The 14194-nt window shown below is 41.2% G+C and overlaps 1 protein-coding gene across 1 annotated transcript in view; it reads left to right on the top strand.

The window, feature by feature from the left end:
* The window catches only part of LOC124612707 (DNA polymerase epsilon catalytic subunit 1), a 313866-nt gene that overhangs the window by 147079 nt on the left and 152593 nt on the right, over positions 1-14194 (top strand). Inside the window, exon 22 of the mRNA XM_047141058.1 lies at positions 7922-8139. Within this exon, the coding sequence (XP_046997014.1) occupies positions 7922-8139 (218 nt within the window). The remainder of the gene's footprint in view (positions 1-7921; positions 8140-14194) is intronic.

Below are 14194 nucleotides of genomic sequence, written 5' to 3' on the forward strand. Positions count from 1 at the left end.
TGGTTCGCTCTGATGTCATTAGTGCCTGGAACCCCATACGTACCAACTTGGAAGTGATAGTGGTTTAAGTGCAAATGACTCTGGCAATAGCCATTTGCAATGTCTACCTCCCTCCAGGTAGACCAGTTCCTTACGTTGTACTGTCTACCTTAATCCAGCAACTCCCACCCCCATTTCTCCTCCTTGGGGACTTCAATGCCCACCATCCACTGTGGGGGAGTGTCACTTCAATGGGTAGGGTATCCTAATTGACCAACTTATCACAGACCTTGATTTGTGTCTCCTCAATGATGGTTCCCCTACCCGTTTCAGTGCCACCCATGGCACCTTCTGTGCTATCGATCTCACAATCTCCTCCCCTGCCCTTGTGGCTTTCCTACATTGGTCATCCCATGATGGCCTTTGTGACAGTGACCACTTTCTGGTGATTCTATTACTTCCCTGCTGCTGCCAGGCAGACAGGTCCCCACATTGGGCATTCCGCCAGGCCAATTGCCTTTATATACGTCTGCTGTGCACTTTGACTCCTCCCTTTCAAATTCTATTGATGTAGTCATGCAAGGCATTTGTGCCACTATTCTTCATGTTGCTGGGCCTGATGTCCCCCTATCCACAGATCCCCCTCCTTATCAGTCGGTGCCGTGGTGGAACAAGGATATTGCAGTCGCTGTCCAGGACTGCTGCAGTGATTTGAGCGACACTCTTTACAGACCAACCTCCTCGCTTTTGAGCGTCTCCACGCAAAGGCTCATTGCGTTAATAGGTGGAGTAAAAAGGAATGCTGGGAGCGCTATGTTTCCTCCCTGGGGACGTATGCCTCTTCATCGCAGGTTTGGTCCAAGCTTCGTAGTCTTCTGAGCCGCCAGTGACAGTTAACCATCCAGGGTCTGAACCTCCAAGGTACTCTGTGCTCTGATCCATTGGTCCTCGCAGAATACCGTGCGACACATTTTGCGATGGCAATGTCGTCCTCTTCCTACCTCTCTGCCTTTCTCTGGCAGAAATGCGAGTTGAACAGACCCCCCCCCCCACTGTTTCATCCCACTCCACGTTGAGCCCTATAATGCACACTTCACTGAATGGGAATTTGTTGCAGGCTTTTAGCTCTTCACAAGACACAGCCCCAGGCCCAGATTCCATCCACAACCAGATGATCCAGCACTTGGACATTCCCCAGAGGCAACAGCTCATCAGGGTCTTCAACCACATTTGGCTCATGGGTACTTTTCCGTCCCAATGGCGAGACAGTCTAGTTATCCCCATTCTTAAGCCCAGGAAAAACCATAACATCTCTCGACACCTACTGCCCAGTTAGCCTGATGAATGTAGTTTGCAAACTGCTCGAAAGGATGGTCAGCTTCAGATTATGTTGGGTACTCGAATCTCGTGGCCTTTTGTCCCTGTATCAGTGTGGCTTCCGGGCAGTGTGATCTCCAGCTGACCATTTACTCCGATTGGAATCAGCCATCCGACAGGCTTTTACTCACCACCGGCACCTTGTTGCGGTCTTTTTTGACCTAATTAAGGCGTATGACAAGGCTTGGTGCCATCACATTTTAGATACCCTTCATGACTGGGGCATCTGTGTTCCCCTTTTGGTTTTTTTCCGCAAGTTTTTATCTCACCAGCTTTTCCGGGTTCAAGTTGGCACTTCACTCAGCACCCCTCAAATTCAGGAGCATGGTATCCCACATGGTTCTGTACTAAGTCACACTCTTCCTCAATGCCATCAATGGGCTTGTGACCTTTGTTGGGCCTCTGATTCCCCCAGTGTTGTGTGTCGATTTTTACATCTGGTGCAGCTCCCATTCGGTAGCGTCTGCTGAGTGCCAGCTCCGAGGTGCCATCTGATGGGCCTCTGTGTGGGCTTCTGCCCGTGGCTTCCAGTTTTCTCCCTCCAAGACTTGGGTTATGCAATTTTGTCGTTGACCCCAATCCAGAACTTTATTTAGGCAACTAGCTCCTCGATTTTGTAGCACAGTCCCATTTCTTGGGTCTTATGTTTGGAAACAAGCTGACACGGCTGCCCCGCGTTCGCCACCTAAAGGCTACATGTATGCGGAAGCTTAATGCTCTCCACTGGGGCACACACATGTTGCGGTGCAGACCATTCCACTCTTCTCCATCTTTACCATGCTCTGGCCTTGTCCAGACTAGATTATGGTAGTCGGGTTTATGGCTCATCAGCTGCTTCCACTTTGAAACTCCTTGACCCTGTCCATCATTGTGGGGTGCGTCTGGCTATTGGTGCCTTTCGCCCTAGTTCTGTTGATAGTCTCCTCACAGAAGCTCATTCGATGGAGCAAACTCCTTGTTTCTTATGCAATCGCCATTCGCCAATTCCCTGACCATCCTGTGTACCCTGTGCTCTTCGCCAATGAGAGGTGTCTCCCTCCTAACACCCGCCCATGGGTGGGATTGCTGGTTGGCATACTTCTCACTTCCCTCTGTCGGGATCTTCATCTCCATTCACTGGACGGCACCCTGTGTCTTTCCTCCCTTATAGATGGTGCCTAGACCACGGATTAGGACAGATCTATTCCAAGGGTCCTAAGGTCTGTCGCTCCTATGGTTCACCGGTGTCTCGTATGTGCCATCCTTGCAGAGTTCCAGGATGACACCATCTTTTACACTGATGGATGTAAGACAATCGATTAGGTGGGATACGCTTTCACGTTTCCTACTGGTTTTGAACACCATTTATTGCCGGGATCATGTGGTGGGTCCACAGCAGAGCTTCTAGCCATTCACAGGCCCCTCCTTTTTGTTTCTCAGGCCTTCCTCCACAGTGTTTTAATTTGTTCAGACCCTGTGAGCAGCCTGCAGGCTATCAACCGATGCTACTGTCGTCACCCTTTGGTCTCTGCTGTCCATGACCTGCTCTCTGCCCTTGAGCATGCCGCTGTTCAGTCGTCTTCCTCCCAAGTCATGTGGGCATCCCGGTGAATGAACTGGCTGATCGTTTGGCTAGAGAAGCAGATATTTACCCCCATTTCCTTTCATGATGTCAACTGTGGCCCGAAGACGGCACATTTAAGTGCCGAAACTGATAGCTACACAATAAATAAGACCATAAGGATGGTGGTAGGTGTTTCATTTTCTTACAATATTGCAACTAGGTCAGTACCTCCAATGATTACTGTATTTCAGTGGTCAAATTTGTTCTTTGTAAAGTGTGGCAAAATGTCAGTTAGGACTACTTCAGTACTGTGATTGAATTCACACCACAGAGATGTAAAGAAGTATTAGTGTATCACACAAACACAATGTTGTTGATATAGGTTTTGGTTGCTTTAAATAAGAGTTGGTACTTCATTTGATCTCCTAATATGTTCTGACCAGACAGTACTGCATCTTAGCATTTTATAAGTTTTCCTCATTAGCATTTCAATACATTATGGTGTACTTTCTGTAAAATTTAAGCACAAGATTATCATGATAGCAGGTTTTAGTCATCTTCTCAATGTGTTGTGCCATTCTTAAATTCTTGTTGCTTTTTCCATGTGAGAATGCTATGAGATTTTTGTTACAGTTCTAGGTAGAGTTGCCAGATTCTGACTTTTTAATGAATTGAACTGTTTTCTCTCCCAGTGTCTTTTCCTCCATTAATTTTTTAACAGACATGAATAATTCTCCATTTTTGTATTTGAGTCTATTACAAGTTATATTTTATGGAATGAATATAATCTTAAAACTTAAACTCTTGAAAATCGCCTTTGTTATAGTTTCTTCAGTTATGAGTTAGCTGTAAATGGTAGCTAAAACACTAGAAAGTCTGACTTAAGTGTACTAGAGACAAGTAAACAAATTCGACTACTGAATTTTAAAATTCAGCCGAGAAGGAAAGACAACTTTTTTGGTATCAAAGCAGAACAACTCCTAAATAGATTGTCAATTCTGTTATAGAAAACGTAACTGACGACCTTGATTGTTTTTATAGCGGTATGCTTCAGTATTTGCAAAAGGCGAAAAGGTATGATATGACAGATGACAGCCCCTATGCATCCCTTGCAGCATTTTCTCTGTAGGAAGGGATACAGTTAAAGATTTTGAAAAGGCTGCAGAACTGTTTCACATCAGTAAAGATATTTGCTCAGATGGCCTGTGTTGGGAGTTCAGCAGTCAGTGATTTTATCTTAGCAGCAGTGTGGACAAAGATGATGTTTATATTACAGACTGGCTTAAATTATTTTCTTCAGTACCTGAGCAAAGTGTGTCGAATGTTTCCAAAGCGATAGGATTTTTGTTCAGTATCCCTGGTTCCGATGCCTTTGTGGAGTCAATCATTTTATTCGTGGAGAATAAGTGGTGTTACACAAAAAACAAATTTATTCAAGGCTGAACTCCAGGTGACACTGAACTACGAAAGCATGCTCTGTTCAGAAATGTTTAAATTTGTAAAGAGTGATATTCAGTTATTAAAAAGTGCTGGATGTTCAGAGAAATACAATTAGAATCCATGTGAATCTGATTGATTAGCCTCTGAAAATGATAAATTTTTACTTTTGTGTTCTTTAGAGCATTATTAATATTTTGAGCACTCTATTAATTATATAGAAGGGCTATATAACAGGGTTGCCACAGGTTTTGTAAATCGGGGAATTTCAGGAAATTTCAAACACTTCAGGGAAGTCAGGGATATTTGAAAAAAGAAAAAAACTGGAAGAATCTCATTTCTGTCTCAGTAGATGAAATGATTTGTTTACTGAGATGTGCAGCTGAGTACGTTCGCCGTTTCCCTACTCCATCATTACTACTGCTTGTCCCCTTCCTGTCACTCCCCTCAGTTTGCACCCAGTGCTGCCACCACTTCTTGCCACTAGCGCAGGAGCTGCCAATGAGAGGCAGGGAGCTGTTTTAGTGTAACGACACAAGTTTTGTATAAATGATTTTCTTTTGACATATGACCATGTGCAGACTTTGTCACCTACGTCAGTTACAACACACTTCAAAATTATTTAAATCCTTTTTAAATTGTCTCTGAATGGTTCTTGAACGAAACTGTAAAACATCATCATTTGAGTCGTATGCACAGAATTTCGTCACTCAGTCCAATTTGTTTGTGCAAACCTTTTCAATTTAGATGTCGTTTTGTTTCTTCTCAGAAATTATATTAATGCAAGTTATCTGATTCAACAAATATTAGAACCACATTGAATAAACTTTCCAGATTCAAACTCGCGATGAACGTTGTCAAAATTAATAATCAATTCATTCACATAATTCTTCATAAATAAATTCTCGGAACACGTATTTGAACTTTAGCAGTATCCACTAGTTTATTATCTTCCTACATATAGACGTGAACCTGAGCCTTGACAAGATAGGACTGAACATTTACAACATGATTAAACTTTCTATGACATCATTGTTGTAGAAACGTTACAAATTCTTATTTTTCCAGTTTTTAGAAGCACGACGCAACAACTCGGTTTCAGGATCTTCCGTTGCTCTTTGGCTGTCAACCCGCGACGTATAGTGGCCAGCAATTTTCTCTATGGTCCCGGCAGTGAAGATGCTGTCTCTGTTCGTTGCACCGCCCTCTCCGTACATGAAACATAAAAAAATTAAATACAAAACTTTAGACAATTCACAACAATTACAAAGATTACAAAAAATACATAAACAAACCACTAAATTAAATTTATATTCACCTGCAAACTGGGCTGACACTGGTGGATGGGTGACACTTCAATTTCGCGTCCCACTACACTGTGAGGAGTGGTTTCTTTAGTTCTTATTCTCAGAGACTGTAGATGCAGCAGCCGGAGACGGTGGTCATATGCACACGAGTTGCGTCTGAGTGATTGTGTGTATGTGTGTGTGCTCTTGTTTTCTGTGGCTGAAAATTTAGTTGTGAGAGTGTGAGTGTCTTTTCTACATGCCTGTCATGCAGCTCAGCAAACATCTTTACAGTGCATTGCTACCATCCTCATTATTATTGATTCCCAGAGTATTTGAACAAGTTATCGATTGCATGGATTGATCACCATTGTCTCATTTCATCAACATGCTGTCTGTGGCTCACGAATAGCTGGCAACATGAGTGGATTTCCGCAACGGGCCAAAACTGCGGGCCGTTTTTGCAGGTATCTGTAATGGACTGAGACTGCTAATCTGAAGCCTTTCTTTTCCCACTAATGTGCAGGCTCTGCCTGTCGGATCTAGTCTCACTGATCTGCCCGCAGGCCAGGCCTGTTTTTGTGTGGCGGAATGCAGTGAATTTTCATGATTTATCCATGAACCTGGGACTGTGGTACTCCTCAGCAAGCCAGAAGCCATGGGCGATGGATTTCAGGGATTGCAACAGTCTCAACGCAATTACATTGTGGCATTTTATAGACATTTTATTTGTTCTAGTACATTTTGGCACTTCAAAAGTAGTTTAATAGATATAACACAGTGGGTAATAACCAGCAATAACGAGCATAGTAGAACCGACATTTTATTGGTAGTCACCTACCGTGTTAGTTTACACAATTCTTTCCCACCTTATACACGTCTTTCAAGAGGACTACTTTTTTCTGAGGTTATTTCTTAAATCAGTAAAGGTATTTTAAATCTGTCTTGTGACTCCAAGGAAACACATATTTTTGTTTAGTTTTGTTGAAATAAAATACATTAAGTGGTCTTAATGAAACACATATACAATTTGGATTGCTTTCTCCATCTAAAAACAGTTCATTACAAAAGATGTTGATGTTAGTACTTAAGATGTTTGCTCACATCAGGAAACACCTTCTGCTTGCCAGGTTTTTTTTTTTTTTTTTTTTTTTTTTTTTTTTTTTTTGTCTCCCTGTTTGAACTATTGTTTCTTGTGCAATAGATGCAAAGACAGATTATCAGCTGACATCTTAACTTACCCTTGAGATCTCAAAATTTGTCAGGGAAAAGTGCTGAAACTTGTCTGGAAATCAGAGAAATATCAGGGAATTTCACTTGGGGAAACTTGTGGCAGCCCTGTATAACTTTGTGTGTTCTAATGTATGTGTATTTTAGCTTTGAAAATATTGTTGTTAACAAATAACTAGCCATTTCTTCTTTTTATTTCACAAAATATGGTAACTCTAGCCCCAGGTTCATGGTACTGTTGTCATTGTACCCACCCCAACCCCATCCTCTCTTTTCCCCCACATGGAAATGTTAGAATACGATTGGCTTTATCCCGTGCTACATGAAAATGTATTTCAATTAGAAAACTAATTGAAGATGCAGCAAAAGATTTAATGATATTGTGAATATCGCTGTTTTATCTGTGGAATGCCAACATAAACATTTACGATGTACCTCTAACCTCTTCCTTACATCTGACATTTCTCCAGGTAATTTTTTTTCCATTAAATACATACATCATTTACTTCCCATTGTGTTGGACCCACACGCGGGAGGAACAGATCGAAATCCCTGACCAGTTATCTAGATTGAAGATTACCTAGGTTTACCCAAACTGATAATGGTTTCTTTGAAAAGGAGAAGATTGGTTTCCTTCGCCACTCTTAATTCATCCAAGTTTTGAATTTTGCCTCTAATGGCCTTATTCTTGATGAGATGTTAAATCCTAATCTTCCATTTCCTTCCACCAACCCTGCCTTCCTCATGATGACAAGAGTTTCTCCAAATCTCTGAAAACCGGATATTCAGCTGTGCTTTATAATATGAGTTACGGTTGTATATGCTCCTTGTATTCCTCAGATATAGATAATAAGAGTTAAATAAGTATCCATTTTATTTGGTATCTGCTAAAAAAAGAAGAAGGAAAAAAAAAAGAGGAACTTCGACGCCTACTGTTATGCAGAAATTGTGTTGCAGCTTACCGTGTCTAATAATTGAATCATTTTGCTACATTACCAATTTTTAAATCATTTAATAGTCATATTTTGATTAGCTCTTTGTAATGAAATAATCCACTTATGAAACACAGGGAACTGCTTGCTGACTTGTCAACCCCTGACATTGAGGGCATTTATGAAACACAAGTTCCACTTGAGTTTCGGGCACTTGTACGCCTAGGATGTGTGTGCTCTGTAGAACGAAATGAAGCACGCCGTCTTGCTGTGCAGGGAGATGCTTCAGATACTTTTTCTTTGACACAGCTGCAGTTTCGAACTCTTGCACATCAACCTTATTTGGAAGGCTCAAGTAAGTCATTCACAAAGTATTAAATATTCTAATTCTGCATTTTTTAAAAAGCAAAATTGAAATTTTATTTACATTGAATATGTTATTTGTGCAATATGTCTTAAAGTTATGATCCATTTTACTGAAGACACTCAATAATATTATTATTGTTATCCTGCGTATCATTGCCACCATGAAGACAATTATTCAGCACTCATCTTACCATGATTTTTAAGATAGATAAAAAAAATCCTCTCCTGGTAAATAATACACTTAAGACTGGAAAGTTTCCTGAGATCATTATCCCAATTTATAAGAAAGAGGATTAAAAAAGAACTGAAAGTTACCGTCCAATATTCCTCGTACCCATAATAGCAAGGTAAGAGAACATATCAACAAAAGTGATCAATTGTTGAAAATATAATTGGATGGATAAAAAAAAATATAATCAACAAGTGGTGACAGTAGAAAACACATACAAAAGTTATGGAAACGTGCAATCTTTCAGAGCCAATGGCACCTTCTTCTATTAGAAGAAAGATGACGGAAAAAAACTGATGAGGCTTAATTAATGGGAAAAGTTACGGAAAGTTGTCCAAAACCCCGGGTCATGGGAGACTTACTGGACGGGATGAGAAGGAAGGACTGATTGTTGGGGGCTGCTAGCACCTGCCAATTGCTGATCAGTACTTACCTTTAGGAGATGAAATGTTAGTATTGTCATTGAACACACATATCCATTGCTTTTGGAACTATTAGCTCCTTTCTTAGAGAGAAGAGGAGGATAGGTTGAGGGAGGTTAAAAAGGAATGGCAAGTCACTTGGACCCCAGGATAGAGGGATCCTGAAATTTTATTTACATTTATAAGTGTTAAAATTTCTCCATTGTGTTTGATTGTAATAACTGCATCATATGCAAAAAGAACTGTTTCCAATTCTTTGGTATATGATGGCAGATCATTGATGTATATTATAAGAGCAAGAGCGAATTAACTATCAATCCCTGTGGTTCACGTGCAGGACTATTCTCAATCCTGAAGATGCTGTTTTGTCATATATAGTCCATAGATTTCCTGATTCTACAGTGCATCCTTTTAGTTTGATACGATGAAAACCAGTTACTAGCAGTATCTCTGATACCTTTAATCTATGAGATTCTCTGGGAGAATAATGTGAACTGTCCAATAAAATGCTTTAAAAATCGCAGTGATGGTATTTTGTCACTTATGTTTTGTGTACTTGAAAAAAACACATGTTCTGATACCCTAACAGAGACTAAATATCTTATTTTTGGTGATAAGTGTGTTACGGTTCTTGTGCAAATGACATGTTCCAGTACCTTTGGGGAGAAGGTAAGCAGTGACACTAGTTGATAATTACTATCCACCTTACTGCTTCTCTTGTAAAGATCTCTCCAGCTGCTTCGGAGACTAGAATTAACTCGTAGTAAGTCTTGCCATCCATAAGAGGCAATTAAAAGTAGTCCTATACCTTGCCAAGCTTTCACGTTGACAACTTGACTATTATCAGGACAACCAACAGTGTTAGCCCACATCACGACCTCTTCCTCAACCTTTTTCCTATTTGGGGTTTGACCTCCTCTGTTCTATATTCCGCATAATTGCAGACCGATGGGGAAGGAAGCCTTACATGGTGCATAATCTATCTACCGTATGCTGTGACCCCACGCACCTGCTGTTGGAGTGGATTTATGTTTGCATCCAAAATCCAGCAAAGTAGCCAGTTCGTTGTGTGGAATAATCACGCTCCCAGCAGCTGTAGCCCCTTTACAACACAGGGATTGCAATGCTGGTGCCTGAGCAGTGAACTCTCCATGCCCGTCAAGTTGTAAAAGCCTGGGGCACCAGGATTCCAGACAGTTGCTACTATGCAAGGTAACCTTTTCCACAGCAGTATAACATGCATGGGGAGAGTCTCCAATCAGGACACGTGGCATCAGTGCTGGCAATTTGCAAGGAAACGCAGCAAACGTACCTGTACTGGTGGCCATGCCAGTGCAGTCATCTCACCAGGTAGGAAACAAGATTTTAGTGCAGAGACGTACATCATCATAACATTTCCATCTTTGGCCACACCACAGGATGAGAGTCAGGCAAGAAGAAATGGAGGTAGACAGTTCGCCCAGTTCTTGATGTGCCCCAGAATCGATTGTGAATCTTTTACAACAACAAGAACCTTTGTTTTTAGTTGATGACATTGAGGATAAGGCTACTTACAATTCAGGAGACATGGCTCTCAGAAACCCAACTCCCTAATGTTAAAAATTGCAAATTGTGTTGTCAAAATCTCATTAATACCAATCTGGTGGAAGCATCATGTTCATATGTTCTGACATTTTCACTTAGCAGGTGCCTCTAAATGCTGCCTTACAAGCTGTGTCAGTCTATTTACTCCTATCAGGTAGGGCACTATCTACCGACAGAAAGACACATACCACATCACAGGCTGGTAGAGCTAATGGAACAGTTACCTCCATTCCCCCTTCTACTGATGCACAATCCTCTATAGGGCAGTTAAAACACATCTAGCAATAGCCAAGCAACAGCAGGTAATTTTAGCATGAGAAGTATACCTGCTTAACAGTGGAGATGCAACACATTTCAGTGTGAACTATGGAACATACTCAGCCATAGACTTCACAGTCTGTAACCCAAGCATCTCACCCTTGATCCAGTAGAACACCCATGTAGAGATGGGCAAAGTCGTTCATCCTTGGGAACTAGTTCACTGCTGATCATTCTTTTTTGGGAACCGTTCATTTTTACTCGTTCACCATTCATTTGTGCTTGGTATATGGTTCTTATGAAAAACTGAAAACTAGTAGTGTAGGTGACTGAAGGATGGAGGGCACCAAGAGGGGTCACTTGCCTCCCTCCTGCAGTATAGAGTTTTTATCCATTACAGAATTCTTACACACTTTTAGAAGTAATTTCTGTGATCCTGCAGAACCTCTCGTTTAGCCAACTGTAGCATTGTGTGGCTGATCGCAGGGGAATAACATAGGGTGGTGCACGGAAAACCAGCCCCGAGTACAGACTGCTCACCAATTACGGACGATGTGTTGCCCATTACGAGTAGATACAACAAATAGACTAACATGTAATAATTAGGCTGTGAAGAAATAACAAGCTAATGCAAGCAACAATTGCGAAACAATCGATGACAATGTGTAGAGAGCTGGAGAAAAGAACACGAAAATCTCACGCGACGCGCATGGGCTATAGCTCATGTAGTCTTGTAAACCTGTTGGTGGCTGTTTCCCAACTTAATAGACCACAAGGGTCTTGTATAAAATTCTTCGTTTCGACTTCCACTACATAGCTATGCCACGTTGTAAACAATAATCGTTTACACCCTATATATACGTCACGTTTCCTCTGAGTTCGTAGGCGAAGTAGAGACTTTATGGAAGCATAAAATAACATGTGGTTTTCTCATCATACTTGTGCCACACGCTTAGTAAAAATTAGGTTTTTATGTTGCACTATTAAAGTTAATGCAGCAATAATATTAATAATTAAGTTTGCAGTAATAAAGTTTTTTGGTTTGAAAGCTCTTTCTGAACAGATGTTTTTGAGATAATAAGTAAATACGATTTTATGGTAATCTATGTCTTTTCAAATAAATGGAGAGGCACCGCTTTTCCTACTGAGGCAAAATGACACCCCCCTCCCCCCAAGAAACCAAACTAGCAGGTTATGCAAATTGCAAACAACCAAACTTAAAAATAATTAGAGCCTTCCTAAATGTAATGCTTTGTATATGAAAGATACATGAAAATCGTTTTATGTGAATTTTCTTACACTAAAAATTAAGCAAATTATTGAAAGCTAGTTGCTAAATCAAGTCGATGAAACCAAAAAATATATGAATAACAAAAAAAAAAAAAACTTGCCTTGTTATAAGTATGTCTTCTGCTGTTCATCGATATAATGAAGTGAGCTGATATGCCCTTTTGTTACCTGAAAAGACGTACCTATTAGATACAACATAATTTTTACGTAACTATAAAATAATTTTTGATTACCGGTCATGGACACTGAATAGCCAGAACCAAGTGCAAGAACAGTTTGGAACACATGTAAAATGGGCGAGCGCTGTGAACGAAACGAACAACTGGATACTGAACTAACTAGGAGCAGTCGGCAGTGGAACTGAGACAGGTGGTCATGCGCAGAACGACGAGTGCAGGAGAGGGAGTCCGAGGCTGGAACGAGAACTGCCTAAGTGACTGCCGCGACCGAAGTGAACTAGTGAAGTATGAACCGATCGTTCCTCGTTCCCGGGAACTATAAGTAGACCGCCGCGACCGAAGTGAACTATGAACCGATCGTTCCTTGGAATTCATTCCTCGGTCCTTTCGTTCATCTTGGTGAACCGTTCCTTTGCACCCGTTCGTTCGCAAACTACCCATCTCTACACCCATGACGACTTTCCTATCACTGTCTTTTTCTCAAACCACCGACCAATGGGATACAAAAACTTTGGCCACCTTGGAAAGCCAATTGGCAACCTTTCACCTCCAAAACAACTTTTGAGGCCAGTCAAGACAAGGATATCGAAGGAATTATTCTGTTGATGCAATTATAAATGCTGCTAAAGCAATGAAGCCCTATTCTTCAGGCCCTCCCACCTGAAACCTGTGCCATAGTGGTTCGAAGAAGTGGCCTCAGTTATCAGCACACATAGATGGATGCTTCAACAAGACAAATGCTATACTTCTATGGAACATTTAACAGCATTTTTTAGTGAAGGAACTGTTTTTAAAAGAAAACAGGAGTGTTAGGAACAGTAGGTATAGTCTTTGAAGGCCCACACCCCATCCTGAGAGGTGTGGACTAAGTATTTGCAGCCACCATCTGCCCACAGTAGTTCCTGGCATCTCCCTCAGCCATTGATCATATTTGATGAGATGATGATGTCGTCGTCGTCTTCAGTCTGAAGACTGGTTTGATGCAGCTCTCAGTGCTAATCTATCCAGCGCAAGTCTCTTCATCTCCGAGTAACCACTACGCTCTACATACTTCTGAATCTGCTTACTGTATTCATCTCTTTGTCTTCCTGTACGATCCCCCCTCCCCCCCCCCCCTTGCCCAATACTTCCTTCTAATACTAAATTGGTGATCCCTTGATGTCTCAGAATGTGTTCTACCAATTGATCCCTTCATCTGGTCAGGTTGCTCCCCAGTTCTATTCATTACCTCCTCGTAAGTTACCTGAGCTACCCATTCAGTCCTCAGCATTCTTCTCTAGCACCACATTCAAAAGCTTCTATTCTCTTCTTGTCTAAACTGTTTATCGTCCATGTTTCACTTCCAAACATGGCTACACCCCATACAAATACGTTCAGAAGAGACTTCCTGACATTTAAATCTATACTTGATGTTAACAAATCTTTTCTTCAGAAACACTTTTCACAAATACTCTGTGTAAATTATATGAGAGAACAGTGAATTGACAACTGTTGGTATCCAGAAGACAGAGGACATTTCTATCAATTTCAAAGCAGCTCTTGCACATTGCTAATGCCCAGTCACTGTGTTCTTTGATCTGCAGAAGACATACAGCACCACCTGGCACTATCACATCCTGCTTGCACTGCATGGGTGGGCTTTCAGGGATTGCTTACCCATCTTTATGCAGAATTTCCTATCCCTCTGACTGTTAAAGGTCCTGACAAGTTCAGTCCTCTGCGACCAATATGTACAGGAAAATGGAGTCCCTTAGGGATCACTTTTGAGTGTAATCCTCTACACCATTACAGTCGATGGTGTAATGACCACCCTGGGACCCATGGTCTCATTGTTACTATTTGCGGATGGCTATTGCTTGTGTTACCATTCTACATCTTTGCGCACATCAGAGAGACGACTTCAGGGAACCATATAGGAAATACAAAATTGGGGCCTAAATAGTGGACATCATTTTTCTCTATGAAAATTCATCATGGGTTGACTAAGAACTATGCATTCTCAACCACAATTACACTTATGTAACGAGTTACATGAATTCATTGACAAAATAAAATTTTTAGGGCTTTCCTACCACACGTACA

Source organism: Schistocerca americana, chromosome 4 (genome assembly GCF_021461395.2).
Source record: "Schistocerca americana isolate TAMUIC-IGC-003095 chromosome 4, iqSchAmer2.1, whole genome shotgun sequence".
NCBI lineage: Eukaryota > Metazoa > Arthropoda > Insecta > Orthoptera > Acrididae > Schistocerca > Schistocerca americana.